At 28.6% G+C, this 27,896-nt stretch overlaps 1 protein-coding gene across 7 annotated transcripts in view; it reads left to right on the plus strand.

Annotated features, from left to right (window-relative positions):
• Nucleotides 1-27,896, plus strand: part of LOC119615930 (titin) — a 96,446-nt gene that overhangs the window by 21,403 nt on the left and 47,147 nt on the right. For 3 of the 7 annotated variants that reach the window (XM_037971970.1, XM_037971976.1, XM_037971972.1), the window contains exons 1-2: nucleotides 10,883-11,437; nucleotides 16,956-17,745. In XM_037971970.1, the coding sequence (XP_037827898.1) occupies nucleotides 17,387-17,745 (359 nt within the window). In that variant the 5' untranslated portion in view covers nucleotides 10,883-11,437; nucleotides 16,956-17,386. Of the gene's footprint in view, nucleotides 1-10,871; nucleotides 11,438-16,955; nucleotides 17,746-23,355; nucleotides 23,635-27,896 lie in introns of those variants that run through there. The other 4 variants (XM_037971978.1, XM_037971974.1, XM_037971971.1 and 1 more) reach the window with 4 other exon arrangements.

Genomic DNA, 27,896 nt, shown 5'->3' on the forward strand with positions numbered 1-27,896 from the left:
CCATCTTTAGTTTTGCTCTATCATATGAGTGAGTGAGTGGTCCATTCTTTGGAAATTTGTCTAAATAAGTAGTTTTTTTATGTTAAGTACACACAAGCACATGGCGGTATAATATCAGAGGAGAATTTGAAAGGAAGGAAAGAACTTGTTTATGTAGAGGGTTGACTGGTTGACTGACTACCCTCGTGCTTAAGTATCCTCAAAATCTGTGCAAATCTGTTTACATTCACAATAAGGGTTGCTTGCCTAAGTTGCCACATTTCACAGTTCTTAAACTTGAAATTTAAACTAAAGTTTAGCTGCTACAGAAAATGTTTAAAAACTATACTTTAACTTATTGTAAAATATAAATTTAGTCTTCTCATTCTTAACAGATTTCTTATAGCTTAATAATTTGTTTTATTAATACCATGTTATTTTCCATGGCAACACTGTTTAACTAAGGGAAAATTATTAAATATTTTTTTTAGTATAATGCTCCCAAGACTGCGCAAGTACAAACAAACGAACGCAAGTTATCAACCTCAACCTACTGTCAAAACATAACTAGCAAAAATAATCACATTTTATTAATTATTATCCGCACTTTTGATGAGAGGGTTTAATAAATTGTTGTTGACATGTTTATATCGCAATTTTATAAACAAATAAATCTTTCAGCGAACATTTTAACCGGCCGGCATTTGCTGCACACAGGTGTGCAGTAGTCAGACACATAACTTTTATTTTTGTTTATAAAACTAAAGTTATTTACAAATAGTATAGGTTGAATGTGTTTGAAAATAATTTAATAAATAGTATTTATTTATAAACTATAGGATTTATTTTCATATAAAATAACGTAAATATTATTAAAAGCCTAAAAGCATGCAACTTCATTAGTTTGTTTTCATAGTCGTGACTGTGACGTAGTTAACTATTTACTAACCCAACAAACATTTAGGTTTACGCCTCTCATTCCTTTTCTATCAGAAGCATAATTTGTAAAATCCTTAGTTGTCAGGAAAATACATGGGTTTCTGCGGAATTTTAGATAGCTGAGTAAAAATTGGTACATAGTTTCTCCTTACCATTAATAAAAAATAAAGCGATTGGCGCTCAAAGATCACAACAATCAGTTTTTACGAATATATCGATTGTTATGAGTCGTACGCTTTCTGATTCTTCTGTTGAAAACACGATAGGGTCCGAATGGAAAAAGCTAGAGGTCTGAACTATTTTATATTGATGCATGTTTGTTAGACCCCCGAAATAGCGTTTTCATCAATCATAACTAAAATTCGAGCAAAGTAGTGAAATTCGACATAAGCGAGTTTTATTAATAGCGGAAACAATCTACCAAATTTAATAATGATCGGTCCATAATTGACCCCAACCCCATACATATAAGATCTCTTCAGAAAAAGACGTTCCTAACTGACTTAAAAATTCCTTTATAGCAATAAAATTTGACATAAACAAGTTTAATATTAACCGAAATCTATTTACAACATTTTATGACGATCGGTCAACCATATAAGGACCTCTTCAGAAAATGGCTTTAATGATCTTAATTGACTTAAAAATGTCTGCATAAACGAGTTAAAATGTTAACCGAAATCTCTCTACAAAATTTTATGACAATCGGTCAATAATTAAAATTTGAAAATATATGTCAATGGATTAATAATACACTATAGCTTCTAAAGTCATAGGAATCACAATAAGTTAGATACTTTTAAAAAATCTTTGTAACCTTTGGCCCCCAATATCTCACTTAGCGTGGGATTAATGGTGATTATTAGCCCCTTAATTAAGACTCTGAGATGAAGCCCTGTACCGACTTCCATTTAGCTATCTAAAATTCCCCAGTTTGCTCATTTTTGCGACTAATTTTCCTGGGCTATAGTGAATGTTAAATCGATTTTGTGAAATTATAACAAAACTTACGAATAAAATGTTCGTTGGGTATAATATGATTAAAATACAAACCCCTAAGTATACAAATATTTTTAGGAGATAATTAATTAATTATTAATTTTACATTACGTTCCTAATCGATCAATTATTATATAAAAAAAACTCACATATTCAGTTTAATTTATTTATTATAGAGATCAAAATATACTTTTCTAAAGGACTCCATATGAGGTAGGAATCATGTAACTTCCAAAAAGATTCTTTCGAAGTTCTTTTTTTGCTAATGATTACATGTGGTTATATAGGTTAGATTAGGTTAGGTTGATAGGAGGATGTATACTACATCAAATCCGAAGAAATACACCTAGGCCACTATCGGGCCTGTTGTGCGCTCTAACTAATTTAGTCTTACTAACTTAGACTTAACGACAAATTAATTTTAATAAATGCTTAAATACATTTAACAAAAACTTAAAAAAAGCACATTAACCAATCAAGATCTCTCGCTAAACATTCTTATCTATATTTTGTTTTCTTATTTTAAAACTTTTAACTCATAAATCATCGTAATGATGTATTATTTGTCTCTATTTTATGATGTTTATTTTTTTTTCTTTTTATTTTTTTCTACTTGTTGTATTAAAAAAAATATTTAAAAATTTCTCTATTTTTTCTCGTTTTGCCAGCAGATACATGGATGGCAATTAAGTAAATTTGAGTTCTAAATGTAATTATAAACAACAATAAAACTTTCAGAACTTTTTTATGCAAAATGGGGTTTTTTAAATATTCTTCAAAAAACCGAAACAAGTTTTACATTAATCTTATTAGCGTTTTTTGTTTAAACATTTATTTATATATAAAAAAACGTTGATAATTAAAGTTTTTTTTTGTGTATTGTTGTTTATAAAACTAGTATTTAATGTCAATTATTTGTAAAAAAAGAAGACGAAACGTAAAAGTAAATTTCACTTCTAGTTTCGTGTGTAATTTAAAATGTACAAACTCATAATCGCTTTATTTTCAGTTCAGTTTAAAATTTCTATCCCAGTCATCGTGGTCGATTGTTTATATAAAATCTACTTTAAAAAATCAATTTTTGCTTTATTTTAGGATCTTTTTCACAGCAATAACTAATTACAATTAATAAACATTCATATAAATGCTTCAATAAACAAGCATCTTGCTACATGGTCAAAACAAACAGCCCCATGAGAGACGAGGTGAGATTTTTTATTGTTATGTGATTTCTTATCCATATGTTAACCTGAATGTAGCAATTTGTTCTGAAAATATATTTCTTTTCAAAAAAGGCAGTATTTACAAAGTTATAAGTTTTTTTTAGTTTTGCAACCAATTTCATACAAAATATAGATTTTTGAAGTGATCACGGATAAAGCTTATTTTCTTAAAAAACTCAGTATTTACGAAGTTATAAGCGATTTTAGTTTTGCAATAATTTTCATACAAAAAATCGATTATTGAAGTGATCACGATTTTAGTTTTGCCACCATTTTCATATAAAAAATCTATTTTTGAAGTGATCACGGATAAAGCTTATTTTCTTCAAAAACGCAGTATTTACTCAGTATTTACGAAGTTATAAACGATTTTAGTTTTGCAATAATTTTCATACCAAAAATCGATTTTTGAAGTGATCACGGATAAAGCTTATTTTCTTCAAAAACGTAGTATTTACGAAGTTATAAGCGATTTTAGTTTTGCAACCAATTTCATACAAAAAATCGATTTTTGAAGTGATCACAGATAAAGCTTATTTTCTTCAAAAACGCAGTATTTACGAAGTTATAAGCGATTTTAGTTTTTTAACCATTTTCATACAAAAAATCGATTTTTGAAGTGATCACGGATAAATCTTATTTTCTTCAAAAACGCAGTATTTACGAAGTTATAAGCGATTTTAGTTTTTCAACCATTTTCATACCAAAAATCGATTTTTGAAGTGATCACGGATAAAGCTTATTTTCTTCAAAAACGTAGTATGAACGAAGTTATAAGCGATTTTAGTTTTGCAACCAATTTCATACCAAAAATCGATTTTTAAAGTGATCACGGATAAAGCTTATTTTCTTCAAAAACGCAGTATTTACGAAGTTATAAGCGATTTTAGTTTTGCAACCAATTTCATACCAAAAATCGATTTTTGAAGTGATCACGGATAAAGCTTATTTTCTTCAAAAACGCAGTATTTACGAAGTTATAAGTGATTTTAGTTTTTCAACCATTTTCATACAAAAAATCGATTTTTGAAGTGCTCACGGATAAAGCTTATTTTCTTCAAAAACGCAGTATTTACGAAGTTATAAGCGATTTTAGTTTTTCAACCATTTTCATACCAAAAATCGATTTTTGAAGTGATCACGGATAAAGCTTATTTTCTTCAAAAACGCAGTATTTACGAAGTTATAAGCGATTTTAGTTTTTCAACCATTTTCATACCAAAAATCGATTTTTGAAGTGATCACGGATAAAGCTTATTTTCTTCAAAAACGTAGTATGAACGAAGTTATAAGCGATTTTAGTTTTGCAACCAATTTCATACCAAAAATCGATTTTTAAAGTGATCACGGATAAAGCTTATTTTCTTCAAAAACGCAGTATTTACGAAGTTATAAGCGATTTTAGTTTTGCAACCAATTTCATACCAAAAATCGATTTTTGAAGTGATCACGGATAAAGATTATTTTCTTCAAAAACGTAGTATTTACGAAGTTATAAGCGATTTTAGTTTTGCAACCAATTTCATACCAAAAATCGATTTTTGAAGTGATCACGGATAAAGCTTATTTTCTTCAAAAACGTAGTATTTACGAAGTTATAAGCGATTTTAGTTTTGCAACCAATTTCATACAAAAAATCGATTTTTGAAGTGATCACAGATAAAGCTTATTTTCTTCAAAAACGCAGTATTTACGAAGTTATAAGCGATTTTAGTTTTTTAACCATTTTCATACAAAAAATCGATTTTTGAAGTGATCACGGATAAATCTTATTTTCTTCAAAAACGCAGTATTTACGAAGTTATAAGCGATTTTAGTTTTGCAACCAATTTCATACCAAAAATCGATTTTTGAAGTGATCACGGATAAAGCTTATTTTCTTCAAAAACGCAGTATTTACGAAGTTATAAGCGATTTTAGTTTTTCAACCATTTTCATACCATAAATCGATTTTTGCAGTGATCACGGATAAAGCTTATTTTCTTCAAAAACGTAGTATGAACGAAGTTATAAGCGATTTTAGTTTTGCAACCAATTTCATACCAAAAATCGATTTTTGAAGTGATCACGGATAAAGCTTATTTTCTTCAAAAACGCAGTATTTACGAAGTTATAAGTGATTTTAGTTTTGCAACCAATTTCATACCAAAAATCGATTTTTGAAGTGATCACGGATAAAGCGTATTTTCTTCAAAAAACGCAGTATTTATGGAGTTATAAGCGATTTAAGTTTTTTAACCATTTTCATACAAAAAATCGATTTTTGAAGTGATCACGGATAAAGCTTATTTTCTTCAAAAACGTAGTATTTACGAAGTTAGAAGCGATTTTAGTTTTGCAACCAATTTCATACCAAAAATCGATTTTTGAAGTGATCACGGATAAAGCTTATTTTATTCAAAAACGCAGTATTTACGAAGTTATAAGCGATTTTAGTATTTCAACCATTTTCATACCAAAAGCGATTTAAGTATTTTCTTCAAAAAAGTAGTATTTACGAAGTTAGAAGCGATTTTAGTTTTGCAACCAATTTCATACAAAAAATCGATTTTTGAAGTGATCACGGATAAAGCTTATTTTATTCAAAAACTCAGTATTTACGAAGTTATAAGCGATTTTAGTATTTCAACCATTTTCATACAAAAAATCGATTTTTGAAGTGATCACGGATAAAGCTTATTTTCTTCAAAAACGCAGTATTTACGAAGTTATAAGCGATTTTAGTTTTTTAACCATTTTCATTCAAAAAATCGATTTTTGAAATGATCACGGATAAAGCTTATTTTCTTCAAAAAAGCAGTATTTACGAAGTTATAAGTGATTTTAGTTTTTCAACCATTTTCATACAAAAAATCGATTTTCTTAAAAAACGCAGTATTTACGAAGTTATAAGTGATTTTAGTTTTTCAACCATTTTTATACAAAAAAATCGATTTTTGAAGTGATCACGGATAAAGCTTATTTTCTTCAAAAACTTAGTATTTACGAAGTTATAAGCGATTTTAGTTTTGCAACCAATTTCATACCAAAAATCGATATTTGAAGTGATCACGGATAAAGTTTATTTTCTTCAAAAACGCAGTAGTTACGAAGTTATAAGCGATTTTAGTTTTGCAACCAATTTCATACCAAAAATCGATTTTTGAAGTGATCACGGATAAAGTATTTACGAAGTTATAAGTGATTTTAGTTTTTCAACCAATTTTATACCAAAAGTCGATTTTTGAAGTGATCATGGATAAAGCTTATTTTCTTCAAAAACGCAGTATTTACGAAGTTATAGCGATTTTAGTTTTGCAACCAATTTCATACCAAAAATCGATTTTTGAAGTGATCACGGATAAAGCTTATTTTCTTCAAAAACGCAGTATTTACGAAGTTATTTTCTTCAAAAACGCAGTATTTACGAAGTTATAGCGATTTTAGTTTTGCAACCAATTTCATACCATAAATTGATTTTTGAAGTGATCACGGATAAAGCTTATTTTCTTCAAAAACGCAGTATTTACGAAGTTATTTTCTTCAAAAACGTAGTATTTACGAAGTTATAGCGATTTTAGTTTTTCAACCAATTTCATACCATAAATTGATTTTTGAAGTGATCACGGATAAAGCTTATTTTCTTCAAAAACGCAGTATTTACGAAGTTATAAGCGATTTTAGTTTTTTAACCATTTTCATTCAAAAAATCGATTTTTGAAATGATCACGGATAAAGCTTATTTTCTTCAAAAAAGCAGTATTTACGAAGTTATAAGTGATTTTAGTTTTTCAACCATTTTCATACAAAAAATCGATTTTCTTCAAAAACGCAGTATTTACGAAGTTATAAGTGATTTTAGTTTTTCAACCATTTTTATACAAAAAATCGATTTTTGAAGTGAACACGGATAAAGCTTATTTTCTTCAAAAACTTAGTATTTACGAAGTTATAAGCGATTTTAGTTTTGCAACCAATTTCATACCAAAAATCAATTTTTGAAGTGATCACGGATATAGCTTATTTTCTTCAAAAACGCAGTATTTACGAAGTTATAAGCGATTTTAGTTTTGCAACCAATTTCATACCAATTTTGAAGTGATCACGGATAAAGCTTATTTTCTTCACAAACGCAGTATTTACGAAGTTATAAGTGATTTTAGTTTTTCAACCAATTTCATACCAAAAATCGATTTTTGAAGTGATCACGGATAAAGCTTATTTTCTTCAAAAACGCAGTATTTACGAAGTTATAAGTGATTTTAGTTTTTCAACCATTTTCATACAAAAAATCGATTTTTGAAGTGATCACGGATAAAGCTTATTTTCTTCAAAAACGCAGTATTTACGAAGTTATAAGCGGTTTTAGTATTTCAACCATTTTCATACAAAAAATCGATTTTTGAAGTGATCACAGATAAAGCTTATTTTCTTCAAAAACGCAGTATTTACGAAGTTATAAGCGATTTTAGTTTTTTAACCATTTTCATACAAAAAATCGATTTTTGAAGTGATCACGGATAAATCTTATTTTCTTCAAAAACGCAGTATTTACGAAGTTATAAGCGATTTTAGTTTTGCAACCAATTTCATACCAAAAATCGATTTTTGAAGTGATCACGGATAAAGCTTATTTTCTTCAAAAACGCAGTATTTACGAAGTTATAAGTGATTTTAGTTTTTCAACCATTTTCATACAAAAAATCGATTTTCTTCAAAAACGCAGTATTTACGAAGTTATAAGTGATTTTAGTTTTTCAACCATTTTTATACAAAAAATCGATTTTTGAAGTGAACACGGACAAAGCTTATTTTCTTCAAAAACTTAGTATTTACGAAGTTATAAGCGATTTTAGTTTTGCAACCAATTTCATACCAAAAATCAATTTTTGAAGTGATCACGGATATAGCTTATTTTCTTAAAAAACGCAGTATTTACGAAGTTATAAGCGATTTTAGTTTTGCAACCAATTTCATACCAATTTTGAAGTGATCACGGATAAATCTTATTTTCTTCAAAAACGCAGTATTTACGAAGTTATAAGTGATTTTAGTTTTTCAACCAATTTCATACCAAAAATCGATTTTTGAAGTGATCATGGATAAAGCTTATTTTCTTCAAAAACATAGTATTTACGAAGTTATAAGTGATTTTAGTTTTTCAACCAATTTCATACCAAAAATCGATTTTTGAAGTGATCACGGATAAAGCTTATTTTCTTCAAAAACGCAGTATTTACGAAGTTATAAGCGATTTTAGTTTTGCAACCAATTTCATACCAAAAATCGATTTTTGAAGTGATCATGGATAAAGCTTATTTTCTTCAAAAACGTAGTATTTACGAAGTTATAAGCGATTTTAGTTTTGCAACCAATTTCATACCAAAAATCGATTTTTGAAGTGATCACGAATAAAGCTTATTTTATTCAAAAACTCAGTATTTACGAAGTTATAAGCGATTTTAGTTTTTCAACCAATTTCATACCAAAAATCGATTTTTGAAGTGATCATGGATAAAGCTTATTTTCTTCAAAAACGCAGTATTTACGAAGTTATAAGCGATTTTAGTTTTTTAACCATTTTCATACAAAAAATCGATTTTTGAAGTGATCACGGATAAAGCTTATTTTCTTCAAAAAAGCAGTATTTACGAAGTTATAAGCGATTTTAGTTTTTTAACCATTTTCATTCAAAAAATCGATTTTTGAAATGATCACGGATAAAGCTTATTTTCTTCAAAAAAGCAGTATTTACGAAGTTATAAGTGATTTTAGTTTTTCAACCATTTTCATACAAAAAATCGATTTTCTTCAAAAACGCAGTATTTACGAAGTTATAAGTGATTTTAGTTTTTCAACCATTTTTATACAAAAAATCGATTTTTGAAGTGAACACGGATAAAGCTTATTTTCTTCAAAAACTTAGTATTTACGAAGTTATAAGCGATTTTAGTTTTGCAACCAATTTCATACCAAAAATCAATTTTTGAAGTGATCACGGATATAGCTTATTTTCTTAAAAAACGCAGTATTTACGAAGTTATAAGCGATTTTAGTTTTGCAACCAATTTCATATTAAAAATCGATTTTTGAAGTGATCACGGATAAAGCTTATTTTCTTCAAAAACCCAGTATTTACGAAGTTATTTTCTTCAAAAACGCAGTATTTACGAAATTATAAGCAATTTTAGTTTTGCAACCAATTTCATACCATAAATTGATTTTTGTGATCACGGATAAAGCTTATTTTCTTCAAAAACGCAGTATTTACGAAGTTATAAGCGATTTTAGTTTTGCAACCAATTTCATACCAAAAATCGATTTTTGAAGTGATCATGGATAAAGCTTATTTTCTTCAAAAACGTAGTATTTACGAAGTTATAAGTGATTTTAATTTTTCAACCAATTTCATACCAAAAATCGATTTTTGGAGTGATCATGGATAAAGCTTATTTTCTTCAAAAACATAGTATTTACGAAGTTATAAGTGATTTTAGTTTTTCAACCAATTTCATACCAAAAATCGATTTTTGAAGTGATCACGGATAAAGCTTATTTTCTTCAAAAACGCAGTATTTACGAAGTTATAAGTGATTTTAGTTTTTCAACCATTTTCATACAAAAAATCGATTTTTGAAGTGATCACGGATAAAGCTTATTTTCTTCAAAAACGCAGTATTTACGAAGTTATAAGCGATTTTAGTTTAGCAATCGTTTTCATAAAAAAACGATCACGGATGTACCTATATATATGGTATTAATCGACTGGTGTAGGACATTATTTTTGGGTGTTACAAATATTATTACAAACATGCCACTGTAAATCTTGATTTTAAACAATTTTAAAAAAATTTTAAAAAATTTAAAAAATTCTTCTCGATGTTTTAAAACAAATTCTTTTTAAACAAATAATAAAGATAATAATTATTTTTTCTATTTTTTTCAATTTAACCCCATTGTCATTAGCTCGGTAGACAGTCCTGGTTGAGGCCCAGGACGGCGAACCATTAAACATAATTTCTCTATACACCATTTTTCTGGTGTTAGATTATATATGTATAAATGAGACTCAACATTTCTAACACTGTGGAATCATGAGTCTAATATGTTTATTCTCACATACATGCAATGAAACAGTGGAACCAACTTCAGGTGAAAAGTTCGTTTAGTAATGAACAAACTAATTTTATATTTATTTCATAAAATCACTCTTGTCCTATAACCGAATAAAATTTGGATCACAGATGAGAGAGAGAGAGAGAGATAGAGTTTGTAAGTCTTCAGTGGTATTCAGTTAAAAAGTCAAACGTCCTATAATTCTACGAACAGATATTTCAAACAAATCTAGATCAAGCAGAGCTCTCACACATCTTGCGCATGTGAGAAAGCTAGAGATCTCATAGGGAAGCTATGAATGTTCCATATGTTGTAAGAGATATTCCTATTTGTTTATGTTTAAAAATATGTAATAGATTTGCTTAAATTGACCCCACTGTGGTGTAGATTACACATGTATGAATATTATTAGTTGCTGCTCACAATTGTGTTTACTCTTTTTTGTGTTTGCAATGCTGACGATGATGATGATGACAAAAGCAATAACTCTGTCATCTCAAAAAACAAAACAGAAAAAAACTAACAACGTAAACAAAGCTTAACTCAAAACAATACCCAAACGACCGACCAACCAACCTACCAACAACCAACAAACGAATTTAACACACAGACTCAAACCAAACAACATTTCTATGGACACCAGCCAGACAGACACTCATTCGCGTTTATACCTTCGTCGACAATCAAAGTACGCGGAGTAATTGACTAAAATAAATACTTTTAACAAGTAAAAAAATAATTCGAAAAAAAGCCAACAAACAGTGTAAGAAAAACACTCTTGAAGCAATAACAACAAATTACAAAATAAGATAAAACAGTAACAGTAAATACGAATAAATAGTAGAATAGTACGTACGGTATGTACAGTGTGAATAATACGCAAACAAAAAAAAAAACTAAGTAAATAAAAAAATAAAAAAAAAATACGCAAAAATTTTAAAACAAACGGCCAGCAGCAGCTGTTTTTCATGAGGAGTACAAAACGAATCCGAATAACTTAAAAAAATAACAAAAACTATGTATGTTTTCGAATAAAACAGCAACAACAATAACAAAAGCATTGAAGCGGAAATTAAACAAAACAAACAAAAACTACAACAAAAAAAAGCAAGCAGCAGCATTTAGTTACGTTTTTCATTTCAACTGGAAGCTTGTTTGATTCACTGTTTGTTGTATTAAACTAAACAACAAAAACAAAACAAGTAAGAAAATACATAATTATAAACGGTCAAGTCTGCTTTATGATGCCCTTTAACTGGTTTATGATTAAAAAAAAAAAAAAAAACTTAAACTTTCTTAACAAAACTTAATATTTTCATTTTTCGAAATAATTATGAGAAATTTTTGTAAACTTTTTCAATTGACAGTAGTTATATGTACAAACAATTTTTCAAATAAAACATTTTAATTGCATGATTGTCATTTTGTTATAAAGACTTTTGTATAAATGTTCGATAAGTGTTTGAAAAAAGTACCATTTCGTTTGTTTAGTTAATTATTGACTGTAAGAGTGTTTTATTTAAAAATTCACAATATAATTTGAGCTTTTTGGTAAAAATTTGCCTGTTCCTCGATATCAAATGAAAAGTGAGTTAAAAAACTGTATGAAACATTCGAACGAATTGAAGAAATTATAAAATGATTTAACTCTAAGCCGTTGAAACTGACAGGACCTGATTTCAATCGCGATGTTTTCAATTCCGATCAAATCTTCAGATCAACTTTACTGATTTACAAATAATTTTAAGAAAAAACTATAATTATACACAAATTTTAATTTATCTTAAAACAAGAAAAAAAATATAGTCGGTCATGCCCGACTTTATGATATCCTGTATCATATAAGAAGGTATTCAATTATAGACCTATTATCGCGGAATTTAGTAAAATGATTTCCTCATTTATTATAAACATTGAATTTTATTACAAAAACGATATTAATTCGAAATCTATAATGATAATACTGTTTTTTGTAAGAGGTTCTCTATTAGGACTCGGGTCAGTTATGTTCCGAACGATTTTATTTCAATGCAGATATATTCAAGCAAATTCTTTACTACAAATTGATTTTTGAAGAAGAGTTTATATGGGGACTAGGATAAAATATGGACAGACCCTCATACAATTAAGTAAATGTATTCAAGTTTGAAGAAAACTTATACATATATTCAGAGCTGGGGGTTCTGGCTTTCGAAAGCGGGTTTAAAAAATTTTATTGGACTTTGTATGGAGATTGCATTCATAGAAAATTTAGTGCTAATCCATGAATGAGGCTTAATCGACCCAGAAAGTGATTCTGAGGCGATTTAAGGTCTAGGCCCATTTTTTGGTGTATTACAAACTACTCCCCACATGCGGGTAACTAGGAACTCCTCAAAGGACTAGAACTGGTCCAAAACTAATCTAAATATATGGAAACATTGTGATGCCCTAGTTAATTACCACGTAATCCATCTATGCATCCGTTAGAGTAATTCCAAAACAACTCCCTTGTTAAAATTTGGGATTACATGGTCCGAAGTAATACAGACTATGTACCATGTTGTTTTCAAAATAATACACGGATCATGTACTCCAACAATGTTTAGAAGGGAGCAGTTTTTGGATGAATCATGTAGTCCAATTATTTTCCAAATTCCTATAGTGGAACGCATCCGTAAATGTCATGTATGCAAAAATTGAGATTGATCCGCACATTGCTCAAAGGACTAGGACTAATCAGAAAATAATCCAAATATATTAACATTGTGACGTCCTAGGTCATCCCTAAACTACTCCCTTGCTAAAATTATGCGTGTATATGATCCGCAACATAGTTCTATAAAATGCAGGCTATGGACAATGTTGTTAATAAAAAATATATAAGATCCAGCCAGCATTACATAGGACTACTAAACGGATCATGTACTCCAATAATGTTTACAGGGGAGTAGTTTTGGGAATATCCAATATTCCAATAACTTTTCAAACTCCTATAGTGGAATGTACCGAGGCAAATGTTCGCATTCTTAACCTTTTTTACTTGATCCCAAATTCTGCTCAATAGATTCAATTCAATAATCGGAGGTTAAAGAGCCTCCGATTAGAAAGAATTTTCAATATCACATTTAGTGAGATTTCTTTGATTTCGAAAGCTTTTACAACAAAAAGAAATATTACGAACAATATTACTCGATCAGCCATACGATACTAATAATCGTATCATAATCTCTGGCCGAGAAATGCTGTAGGGTACCATTAAAAACGTGCTTTTTAAATATGTTTAACTCTACTTATGTATTAATGCGTTTTTTTATCTATGTAAAGCGTGAGAAAGACTTAAATATTATGGCTTTATGCATAACATAAGTATGTATGTATGTAGGTATTTGTGTAAAAAGTTTATATACTCGAGATATTTATGTATATATGTATGTATCTAAATACATACATATTTGCACTTACGACAACTTAATGAAAAAAAAAACCTGTTGTATTAAAATTTCCTACTGGGTCAGTGGAGCGTGCGATATGTCGTCTTTAGCTTTAAATTAAATTGACTGACTGAGTGACTGCTGGCAGTATGCTTTTTTCAAGTAATGTGCAGAATTTACAAACTAAAGAAAATTAAATAGTTTTTTTTAACAACTTACTTTTTAATAGATAAATATTTCCCTTAATTATTTCATGGCCTGTGATACACATACATATTTACATATTAACAGTATTACAGTATTGAATGTGTCAAATGCAGTCAACCAATGCTGATTAAATTTTATTTATGTTGAGTTTTTGTGGGTTATCTATTGGACTACACCCTAGTGAATCATTGCAATTTATATTAACACTTATCACTTATACCTTAAGACCCAAAATGTATAAAAGCGATTTAAGCTGCAAAAGTGCCACAGCTATGTTTCTCCATTTATTTGGGGGTTAAAGGTAAAAAGTAATACAGTGTGTTCATAAGTTTGAAATATAATCGTTATCATTCAGTTAAATGGAATTAAAGTTTATCTGTCAATTTTTAGTGCAACTATATATTTCACAGAATATAAATTTCATGCCATCAAACTAACACCTTAACAATCAAACATTAAAAACTTTCTACATAAATAGTTGTAAGTTCTTTTTTTTAGGTTAAACGAAATTAGTATTATCTTTATTTATAATCAATTTAAAGAATTTATTTAACTTTTTTCACTTTATAAAGCATACACTAAATATTTAAGTTCAAAAGAGAAAATCAATTTGAAATCTGCCCCTGGGGTGATGATCAACTAAACAAGTTCGAGCAGTAATTTAAAGATATGTTTGTGTGATGAATGAATCTTTAAGTTATGAAAAATGAATAGAATTAACAATATTCAATAGTTTATTTTGTTTTTATTATTAAGTTGTATTGTGTTAGCGAAATTATAGAGATTTTAGTGCCATAATAAGTTAGTTAAATTTTTAAATATCTAGAAAGAGAAAACAGTTTTGTTAGGAGAACCAAATAAATTGTCAAACGAATAATTCTTATTACAGCAATTAACTATTGGCCAACTTAATAAGCAGGTTAGAGTAATTAATGGTTTTTTTAAGAAGTAATTTCTGAAAATTTTTAATGGTCAAGAAATATAAATAAAAACCCGGCTCCACATATGGATGTCTTCTAAATGTTTTCAAAGAAATACTAACCACCGTATTCTGAAATGATTTATAAAGTTAACAATGTTTTAAACACGATTTTAATAAACCATTGTTAACTTTAGTTAGTTAGTTAGTTAGTTAGTTATTTAGTTAGTTATTTAGTTAGTTAGTTCGTTAGTTAGTTAGTTAGTTAGTTAGTTAGTTAGTTAGTTAGTTAGTTAGTTAGTTAGTTAGTTAGTTAGTTAGTTAGTTAGTTAGTTAGTTAGTTAGTTAGTTAGTTAGTTAGTTAGTTAGTTAGTTAGTTAGTTAGTTAGTTAGTTAGTTAGTTAGTTAGTTAGTTAGTTAGTTAGTTAGTTAGTTAGTTAGTTAGTTAGTTAGTTAGTTAGTTAGTTAGTTAGTTAGTTAGTTAGTTAGTTAGTTAGTTAGTTAGTTAGTTAGTTAGTTAGTTAGTTAGTTAGTTAGTTAGTTAGTTAGTTAGTTAGTTAGTTAGTTAGTTAGTTAGTTAGTTAGTTAGTTAGTTAGTTAGTTAGTTAGTTAGTTAGTTAGTTAGTTAGTTAGTTAGTTAGTTAGTTAGTTAGTTATTTAGTTAGTTAGTTAGTTAATTTAATAAGAGGATGTATGTTACATCAAATCCGAAGAAATTCAAATCCAGCAAACCTGTTGCCTGCTCCTTTATCAATGTCTCCGTTAGGAGACGAACCCAGAACCTCCCGTCTAACAGGCTAGAACACTAATCATCAACACATCGGAGGCACACTTTTACCTATCAACTACTACCTAGATCGAAGGTCGTATTACCGCATATAGGATCGAACATATTAGATATCCTATTCGATATCGGATACCAACTTCTCAAAAAGGTTAATTACGACAAATTTCACTCGATCACATATGCGACAATTCGACACCTGGTTTTATTTTTCTAATCTCATGACTTTTTGAAAATTTATTTAAAACTTTAGAAGAAGTTTTTTCTCGGAAAGGATGTTTTTGAGTTATGTCAGTCTTGTAGTAAATGAACGAGCTTGAAAATTATTAATTTATTATTTCTATTATTTTATTACCTTAAAACTATTTTTCTCATTAATTGTCGTTAGTACTTACTTTATAAGAGTTTTCACTCGAAATCCATTAAATAAAAACTTTAAAAATTTTATTAAAAAGTTCTTTATTCAAAAATCATTAGTTATAAATATTTGTTTTACAGTTTTCAAGATATCAAGCATGTTAATATTTTTTTAGACTTATCATTTCTTCTACTAAAATTTTCTAAAAGCATATTTTACAATTTCGATTTAAAACTTTCTTTTTCATTTAAAAGTGCAACAATATCTGTTGGATATGGAAACAATCTACCAAATAATATACTATAACAATAATATAAGAAATTTCCTTGAAAAATTAATTATAGTTTAAATTAAATGAATCAACAAATAATTAAAATAAATTTGACACGCTTAAGGTACGTTCACACTTATCAAATATTTGACTAAATAATGTGACCCATAAAAAATCGATTTTTTTCTTGAAATATAAAACTTATTAACACAAGCATGAAATATCTTTGAAGTTCATTTTTCAGAAAATGAATAATGGTTACGTCTTTTTCGTCAAATATTTGATAGGTGTGAACGTACCTTTATATTTAATAACTTAGTTATAATATATTAACAATTTGATTTGAATGGTAAATTAGCTTTTTCTAACTGCATCCAATAGATATGTATGCATTTAATAGATGCAGTTTAAACTTTTGTCAAAGGTTAGACAATAGTTTTTGTTGCTAGATTTATATGTGCACAGTGGTTTAGAAACATTTTATTGCGGTTAAAATTCAGTATCTCGTGAACTATTGGAGAAGTCGTGACGTAAATATTATTTATTTTTATTTATTTATTTATTTAACAATATTCAATAACCTAGCCTATAGGCCATAAGCGGTTACAAATTTCTACTTTTTAATCAAATATTGTCCTTTAATGTAAGGTTTCTCAGAGTCGTTTAGAACTGAAGTCAATTATTTAGTATCTTTAGAGTATATTTTATTCACATATTTAAATATTTCATTTATTTTATACGGATATTTTTTTTTTATTTAATTTTCAGTTTTATTATGAAGCTACATGAGACGACACAACTGATAATACGGATTGAAAAATAAAGAAGAAAATAACAATAATGAAATGTTGAAATAAAAATAATATAAGAAATTGTGAAAAAAAATAAGTGAATGAAAGAGAGTAAACAAATAAACAACAAAAGTGCTTTAAATAATTAGCACAAAATTAAATTATATACTACAGAACCAACAACAGGTAATACTACAAACAGCAAAAACAACAAATTCAAAGATAAAAGCCGAAAGATGATAAATAAATTAAACAAAATCAAAAATTCAACATAAACAAAAATTACCAAAATGTGATTAACCAAAAATAAATAAAAACAATTTCTGTGAAAAGGTGAATAATTATTTCATTAATTAAATACAAATTAGTAAAAAATAATAATATTAAAAAATAAAAAAAAATAAAACAATGTCTTCAAGTTTAACCGAAAATTTAAAACTTGAAATTTTTCAAACACAAAAAGAGCTGCAACTGGTCAATAATAATAGTTCAACGGATTTGGAACAGCAACAAAAAGTTGCAGAAACCAAAACAACGAAATCGTCTTTAGCAACAAAAAGTTTTGACAACTCGCGTTCTTCCGATAGCGGCAAAAGCAGCAGTTGCAGTCCCATTTTATTGGACTGCAGCTTCGATAGTGGCATTGCAGGCGTTCTACTGGATAGCAACGAAATGCAACTACACAAGCGTATACAACAATGTCAGTGTATACTATTAGCATTGGAACGTGATCGAGAATATTTTTTTACAATAAGAAACCGATTAAGGTGAGTTTTCATTCAAAACAACAACAACAAAAACATTCATTCATTTATTGCCGCTAAAGTGAAAATAGTTTTCCACATAGTTGCACGTATGTAAATAGATACGATTTGTTACAATTTTTTAATTTTCTCAATTACGATAAATTTATGTCAATTTATAAGCTATAGGGCATCAAATTAAGGCCAAACATTTCTTATTCCAGTACTCCATAATAGAAGCCGAACTTTCGGGCAATTTAGATTTTTGAACTGGCTGTCGTTTGATGCCTTTAGTATTGTAGATTTCGGATATATTATATGAAATCTTGAAAACGAAAAATTGGTCCAAAATCGGTTTCCCAGGCTTAGAAAACGAAAATTTGGCATAATGTGTAATGTAATTATATTAATAAGTAATATAATCGCATCTTATAAAATGGACTGAACCGGTACAATTATAGTTTAAATAGTTTTCTATTTAAGATCCCCCTGAATCGGATATTGTATTCTTTTTTATATTCCATACTGTAATTCAATTAAAAAATAAGAAAACGAAGTGTTAAAAAGTACAACCTTAATTTTTGTTTTTAATTCAGTTAAAATGTGAACATCTGAAATTGTGCAATGAAGCAATACAATCAGTAGTAGAACGAACGCTTTTTTATAGAAAAGAACCTAGATTTGATGGCGTGCATATAAAAGAAATAAAATAATAAGGGCTTAGTTCTGTCTACATTTTGATTGTTTTATACTTTTTAGTACAAATTTGAAATTGTAATGTGGAAAATAACTAAATAATAAATTTAAATAATTCAATTTTGCAAGAAATGTCATTAAACTAACGATTACAGTGTCAGGCCTTAATATTGGTAGAGACTAATTTTGACTCTCTTAAAACTAGTACATAGATATGTTAATAAATCAATCCATAGGCTTATTAATATACTATTCCTCTGAATAGCCAGTAGACTCATCTACAGAATAGTCAGTGGACTAGTCAATAGATTAGTCAATAGCCTAGCAAATAGATTAACCAATAGCCTAGTCAATAGACTGACTTATAACAAGTGCAATCAATAGACTATCCCAACAATTAGCTAATGGATTAGTCCACAAAGTAGACATTTGACTAGTCTTTATGCTATTCAATAAACTAATCCATACAATACCATAAACTAGTCCAATAGATTATTCCAATAGACTATTCCATACACTATTACATAGAGTAATCAATGGTCTAGTATATAGAGAAGTGAATGGAATAGTCTATAAAGTAGTTGATGGACTATTCTATAGAGCAGCCAATGGACTAGCCTATAGAGTAGTCAATGAACTAGTTAATAGAGTAGTCAATGGACTAGTCTATAGAGTAGTCAATGGAATAGTCTATAAAGTCGTCAATAGACTGGTCTATAGAGTATTCAATGGACTTGTCTATAGAGTAGTCAATGGACTAGTCTATAGAGTGGTCAATGGACTAGTCTATAGAGTAGCCAACGAACTATTCTATAGAGTAGTCAATGGACTAGTCTATAGAGTAGACAATAGAATAGCCTATAGAGTAGTCAATGGACTAGTCTATAGAGTAGTCAATGGACTAGTCTATAGAGTAGTCAATGAACTAGTCTACAGAGTAGTCAATGGACTGGTCTACAGAGTCAGTGGACTAGTCTATATAATAGTCAATGGAGTAGTGTAGAGAGTAGTCAATGAACTAGTCTATAAAGAAGTCAATGGACTAGTCTATAGAGTAGACAATAGAATAGTCTATAGAGTCGTCAATGGACTGACATGTAAGTAGAGTAGTCAATGGACTAGTCTAAATAGTAGTCAATAGACTAGTCTATAGAGTAATCAATGGACTTGTCTATAGAGTAGTCAATGGACTAATCTATAGAGAAGTCAATGAACTATTCTATAGAGTAGACAATAGAATAGTCTATAGAGTCGTCTGTGGATTGTTTTATAGAGTACTCAATGAAATATTCTATTGAATAGTCAATGAAATATTCTATAGAGTAGCCAATGGACTAGTCTATAGAGTTGCCAATGAAGTAGTCTAAAGAGTAGCCAAATAATTAGTCTATAGAGTAGTCAATGAACTATTCTATATTCTATAAAGTATTCATTGGACTAGTCCATAGAGTAGTCAATGGACTAATCTATAGAGTAGTCTTATACAAGTCCATAATATGAATAATCAAAATCGATTTCTTCTGGGATTTTTAAATAATATAATTCCTAAAAAAGTACTATTTTCAGTAAAATGTATCGGATTAGCAATCGGCTTCTTTAATCCGAAATAATAAGACATTAAGTAAAACTTGGTGTAATATTTTTCTTATTAGTTCCTTTTATAGAGCTTCCACTGTATTAACTAATACATAATATAAAACTAACTTACTAGTACAATACCCGGTACGATTTACTTGGTTACATCCACATTTTACAAGTGCAGACAGACTAACAATGATATCCGTTGATTGTCACATGATGTCTTATTTTTTCTTCTTCTTCTTAGATTTTCTAGCATGTATTTTCTATCTATGTTTTGCTATCTGCTGCGAATATTTCGTATTTTATTTTGAAATTCCATTGTTGTAACGGTTGTTAGAAAAAAATGAAAGAAATACACGAGCATAAATAAGATTAGTGTCAAATTGTGCATAAAAAATTTAATAATTTTATACGAAAAAAATTGCAATTAAAATAAAATTATTAAATTTTTGTTATATTTTTTGCTAATAAACTATTGTTAAATTGTATTAACACTAGAGTGGTGTTAAGTTATAAGGAGAAAGTCATAAAGATATTCGTAACAGATTAAATAAGATTACTATAGTCTGAAATTTTAGAAAAATGTTTTCAAATTATACTACACAATTTCATATTCTTAAAAACTCAAATTTTGTTGCAATATACATACATATCTGATATAGATATATATATGTTAAACAAAAGTTGACTTAACACATTTGCAAAATAAGCCTACAAAAAGAAAAGAAAAACATAAAAAATATATTGATAAATAACATATTTTGTTTACAATATAGGTAAATATCTGATATTATATATTTTTTGTCCGATACACTTTAAGGTTGATTCATTCTGTCTGTCTTTAAGTCCGTCTGTTTTGCTTCTAATTACTCTTGCCTTATTTCCTCAACTGATTTTTTATTTCTGTCATATTTAAGGGTTGTAAGAAGGTATTTTAAAACACGATTGATAATGGGGACAGAAGACAACAAAATGTTCAGTTCCGTATTTGTAATAAGAACACAACGCACAGATTTTTTGTGTCTTTTAACACTTTAAGTTAAAAATAATAAAATAAAGTAAAATACGTAACAAATAAAAATAATATTGAAAAAAACAAAAGTTAATACTTTGAAAGTTAGTTAAAGAATAACTGAAAACTTATTATGAAAAAAATCGCACTTAAATGTGAATTTCTTAATACACGGTACAGACCGTTTAATCGTCTTTTCATTCATTATAACTGCAAATATTATAATACAAATAAATAAATAAAAAACATATGTATGTATTCAGTAAAACAACACACAAATACTACAAATACTTTTAAACAAAATGAAATATTTTTTATTAAATACTCATGTATAGGTGTTTAATTACATTTCTTATTATTTTTATCAGTATATATTATGACTGACTGACGCTTATCAGAGAACAGTTAAAAAAAATTAATAATAAAATAATAATAAGCCAAAAAATTCAAAGGTGTAACATTAAGGCTAAAACTATTAACGAGTCAGTATCAGTATCTACGAATTACGAACTTATGTTACGTACAACAATTATAATTATAATATTAAAGTAAAATAAATTATTTATACCTGTACCGCAACACATGATGTATAACAAATAAATTTAACAAAAAATTAAAAAAAAAAAATGTGAAAAAATTTCATAATATCAAACATGCGAAAACGAAGCGTTTGAAATAAAATTTAAATTTTTAACAGACAAACTCAAGTGAAAAACAAATTATGTAGATTAAAAACGTCAAGAAAACATCTTAAAATTGTTTTCCAATTAATAAAACAAAAGGCATTCAAGAATTTATAATAAATTATAATATAGAATTAAAAACAAAAATTAAAATTAAAACAAAACAAAACAATTACCATTTAACGTGTTGTAATAGCTAAACTTGACCTAAATGTATATTTAAATACAAAAAAACACGAAATCCACAACATTATAAACAATTACTATTTATTTAGTTATTTATTATTATTATTGTTTAAAATCTATTATTTTTTCTTGCAAACAAAATACTAAAATATGTACTAGTAACGTCAAACAGATTTGTTTTCGTATTAGTTTGTTTCGTAATGTTTGTGTTTAGTTCGGTTACGTTTCATTCATAAAAATTGAAACAAGTACATGTGTATGTACATAAGTATTCATGGAATTTTGTCTGAAAACAAATACATTTTTTACCATAAATACCTACAGTGCAGAATTGATTAAATCTTGCGATATCTATTTGTTCATATTTGTATTTATTTATGTACTTTGAACAGTAGATACTCTTTCACCCCAAGACTATGCTGCATTACACTGTGCAACAATGTCGGAGTTGTGACATCAACTGCAATTGAAAGTAAACAAGTAAATTGCTTCCAAATTCAACCAAATTCAACATTTCTGAAATAATTATAATGGTTTAAATCAGTTAGTTGTAGGTTTGTTTTGTTTTAAAGGAAGACTATACTCTAGTCTATACTCTAGTCTATAGTCTAGTCTATACTCTAGTCTATAGTCTAGTCTATACTCTAGTCTATAGTCTAGTCTATACTCTAGTCTATAGTCTAGTCTATTGTCTAGTCTTTGTATTTAAATACAAAGATAACTGGATAATTTTGACACTTCGGTTTTTAACCTTATGGGTATAATGTACTCAGTACATTTCCAATTTTCATTACTTTTACTAAGAATATCTTGTTGTACAGTGTTATTAATTGAATTCTTCAAATGGGAAATTTTTAATTGTGATTTATCTATCGAAAATTCAAGGTTCATTATTGTTATTTATTAAAATACTTCAATTTTGTATATTAAACACTTTATTTTAAGAACAAACTAATACGAAAAATAATAAAAGAACTAATCTTAACAAAAATGCCATAATAACTAAATTTTATAATAATAAAAGAAGCTTATTCAAAACATTTAATAAAAATCTCTTAAAACATAAATCCAACAATATGATTTTACCGTTATACGCTACATGTAGCCTTTCTTTTAAAATATTTCAAAAGTTAGCTAAGTTAGCTCTTTTTGCATTTTAGTGTTTCAAGTACGAACGATAAACTAATGGGTGATTATTATAAAACTAAACAAAACTAAAGAAAATAAGTTGTGTTTTTTATATATTTTTATTTTCACATAAATAAATATGGTAAAAATGCGAAAAAAACGGAAAAATGTAGATAGATTAACGTAAAAAAATAAACGTATTGCGATAACGAAAATAACAGCAGTGAAATGTATCGTGATGAGAACGCAAGAAGTGACAACAAATACGAAACACACGTGATTTTAAATTACCTGTATTGTTTTTTATATATATTTCTTCCATGTGTTTAATTACAGAATAAAAATTTAAAACATAATTGCGAAAAATTAAATAAAAATTTTAAAAGAAGAAAATAATAATAATTATATAAAATAACAAAATAGTTTTAAAAATTTTTAACAATATATTACACTTAAAACCACAAAACTGGCATTACCATTTAGAAGTATTAAGGATATGCGCAATCAAATGAATTTTGTCGAGTTTCCGCCCGTTCGTTGCAATAATTTAATAGCAGGCATATCTGCTGTCATCGGCATCATTGGTGGAGTTTATTTAATAACAAAAACAACTAATGATGTTATTAGGTAAGCGTTAAGTATTTAATTAAATAAATACATACATATGTATGTACTTATATCTACAGGTAGACTTAATATTTACATATTTAACATTTAGGGGCAAATAAATAGATACAGTTAAGAATTTAAAGTTAACTTTCCTTGTTTATCTGCTGCAGTGTTGCCAATTTGTTTACCATTTCCTGTTAAATGTTGAAAAAAACCGCCGAAAACGTCAGATACAGCTTTTTGCAAAACAGCTAGAAACTGTCAAATTCAATAAATTGCTGGAAATATTCTTACTAAAGACTAGACTATAGACTAGACTATAGACTAGACTATTCACTAGACTATAGACTAGACTATAGCTTAGACTATAGACTAGACTATGGACTAGACTTAGACTAGACTATAGCTTAGACTATAGACTAGACTATGGACTAGACTACAGACTAGACTATAGACTAGACTATAGACTAGACTATAGACTAGACTATAGACTATAGACTAGACTATAGACTAGACTATAGACTAGACTATAGACTAGACTAGACTAGACTATAGACTAGACTATAGACTAGACTATAGACTAGACTATAGACTAGACTATAGACTAGACTATAGACTAGACTATAGACTAGACTATAGACTACACTATAGACTAGACTATAGACTAGACTATAGACTAGACTATAGACAGACTCATTGACTAGACTATAGACTACACTATAGACTAGACTATAAACTAGACTATAGACTAGACTATAGACTAGACTATAGACTAGACTATAGACTAACTATAGACTAGACTATAGACTATAGCTATAGACTAGACTATAGACTAGACTTAGACTAGACTAGACTAGACTATAGACTAGACTATAGACTAGACTAATGACTAGACTATAACAGACTATAACTAGACTATAGACTAGACTATAGACTAGACTATATACTAGACTATAGACTAGACTATAGACTAGACTATAGACTAGACTATAGACTAGACTATAGACTAGACTATAGATAGACTATAGACTAACTAAGACTAGACTATAGACTAGACTATAGACTAGACTATAGACTAGACTATAGACTAGACTATAGACTAGACTATAGACTAGACTATAGACTAGATATAGACTAGACTATAGACTAGACTATAGACTAGACTATAGACTAGACTATAGACTAGACTATAGACTAGACTATAGACTAGACTATAGACTAGACTATGACTAGACTATAGACTAGACTATAGACTAGACTATAGACTAGACTATAGACTAGACTATAGACTAGACTATAGACTAGCCTATAGACTAGACTATAGACTAGACTATAGACTAGACTATAGACTGACTATAGACTAGACTATAGACTAGACTATAGACTAGACTATAGACTAGACTATAGGACTAGACTATAGACTAGACTATAGACTAGACTATAGACTAGACTATAGACTAGACTATAGACTAGACTATAGACTAGACTATAGACTAGACTAGACTAGACTATAGACTAGACTATAGACTAGACTATAGACTAGACTATAGACTAGACTATAGACTAGACTATAGACTAGACTATAGACTAGACTATAGACTAGACTATAGACTAGACTATAGACTAGACTATAGACTAGACTATAGACTAGACTATAGACTAGACTATATAGACTATGACTAGACTATAGACTAGACTATAGACTAGACTATAGACTAGACTATAGACTAGACTATAGACTAGACTATAGACTAGACTATAGACTAGACTATAGACTAGACTATAGACTAGACTATAGACTAGACTATAGACTAGACTATAGACTAGACTATAGACTAGACTATAGACTAGACTATAGACTAGACTATAGACTAGACTATAGACTAGACTATAGACTAGACTATAGACTAGACTATAGACTAGACTATAGACTAGACTATAGACTAGACTATAGACTAGACTATAGACTAGACTATAGACTAGACTATAGACTAGACTATAGACTAGACTATAGACTAGACTATAGACTAGACTATAGACTAGACTATAGACTAGACTATAGACTAGACTATAGACTAGACTATAGACTAGACTATAGACTAGACTATAGACTAGACTATAGACTAGACTATAGACTAGACTATAGACTAGACTATAGACTAGACTATAGACTAGACTATAGACTAGACTATAGACTAGACTATAGACTAGACTATAGACTAGACTATAGACTAGACTATAGACTAGACTATAGACTAGACTATAGACTAGACTATAGACTAGACTATAGACTAGACTATAGACTAGACTATAGACTAGACTATAGACTAGACTATAGACTAGACTATAGACTAGACTATAGACTAGACTATAGACTAGACTATAGACTAGACTATAGACTAGACTATAGACTAGACTATAGACTAGACTATAGACTAGACTATAGACTAGACTATAGACTAGACTATAGACTAGACTATAGACTAGACTATAGACTAGACTATAGACTAGACTATAGACTAGACTATAGACTAGACTATAGACTAGACTATAGACTAGACTATAGACTAGACTAGACTAGACTATAGACTAGACTATAGACTAGACTATAGACTAGACTATAGACTAGACTATAGACTAGACTATAGACTAGACTATAGACTAGACTATAGACTAGACTATAGACTAGACTATAGACTAGACTATAGACTAGACTATAGACTAGACTATAGACTAGACTATAGACTAGACTATAGACTAGACTATAGACTAGACTATAGACTAGACTATAGACTAGACTATAGACTAGACTATAGACTAGACTATAGACTAGACTATAGACTAGACTATAGACTAGACTATAGACTAGACTATAGACTAGACTATAGACTAGACTATAGACTAGACTATAGACTAGACTATAGACTAGACTATAGACTAGACTATAGACTAGACTATAGACTAGACTATAGACTAGACTATAGACTAGACTATAGACTAGACTATAGACTAGACTATAGACTAGACTATAGACTAGACTATAGACTAGACTATAGACTGGACTATAGACTAGACTATAGACTAGACTATAGACTAGACTATAGACTAGACTATAGACTAGACTATAGACTAGACTATAGACTAGACTATAGACTAGACTATAGACTAGACTATAGACTAGACTATAGACTAGACTATAGACTAGACTATAGACTAGACTATAGACTAGACTGTAGACGACTATAGACTAGACTATAGACTAGACTATAGACTAGACTATAGACTAGACTATAGACTAGACTATAGACTAGACTATAGACTAGACTATAGACTAGACTATAGACTAGACTATAGACTAGACTATAGACTAGACTATAGACTAGACTATAGACTAGACTATAGACTAGACTATAGACTAGACTATAGACTAGACTATAGACTAGACTATAGACTAGACTATAGACTAGACTATGAATCGATTAGACTAGACTATAGACTAGACTATAGACTAGACTATAGACTAGACTATAGACTAGACTATAGACTAGACTATAGACTAGACTATAGATAGACTTAGACTAGACTATAGACTAGACTATAGACTAGAACTATAGACTAGACTATAGACTAGACTAGACTGACTATAGACTAGACTATAGACTAGACTATAGACTAGGACTATAGTCTACTTCGTTTTTTCCACAATTGCTATTTCAAAACGTCTGATTTGACGGGAAAAACCTCAAATGGGCAAACAGTGCTGGTGATCTGTTAAAGGAAAATATAATGAGATAAACAGAGTTACCTAAGTGACCCTACTTTGTTAGCAACTCTATATGCTTGCATATGTAAGTATTTCCTTGTTTACTACCCACTTTTAGGGGGTATAAGGATTTTGGTTTTGTACTAGATATTTAAACAGAAGCATAAATAAAAAAATGGAAATGACGTTTAAAGTAAACTAAACAAGTTTAACTATTTTCTCCTCTTTCGAATCACTTGTAATCGCTTGTTATATGCATGTTGTGTTGTATATGACATAATTACGTTTTTATATACAATTTTTTGCCTCTTTAAATTTTGTTTTTAACTTTTATGTCTTTGTCTTTATTTGAAATGAATTTCAAATCATAAAAAAGTCAAGACACCAGCCACAGACAGACGGACAGACAGCACCTTATCTGAAAACCGTTTTTGTCTTGTTATATCAATTTAATGCTCGTAACATGACGGCAATAACTATAAACTGAAAAAATATTGACTTTTTGGTACCCGTGCAT

Source organism: Lucilia sericata, unplaced genomic scaffold, assembly GCF_015586225.1.
Source record: "Lucilia sericata isolate MDLA Ls3-8-SP2 unplaced genomic scaffold, ASM1558622v1 Contig000048F_arrow, whole genome shotgun sequence".
Taxonomy (NCBI): Eukaryota; Metazoa; Arthropoda; class Insecta; order Diptera; family Calliphoridae; genus Lucilia; species Lucilia sericata.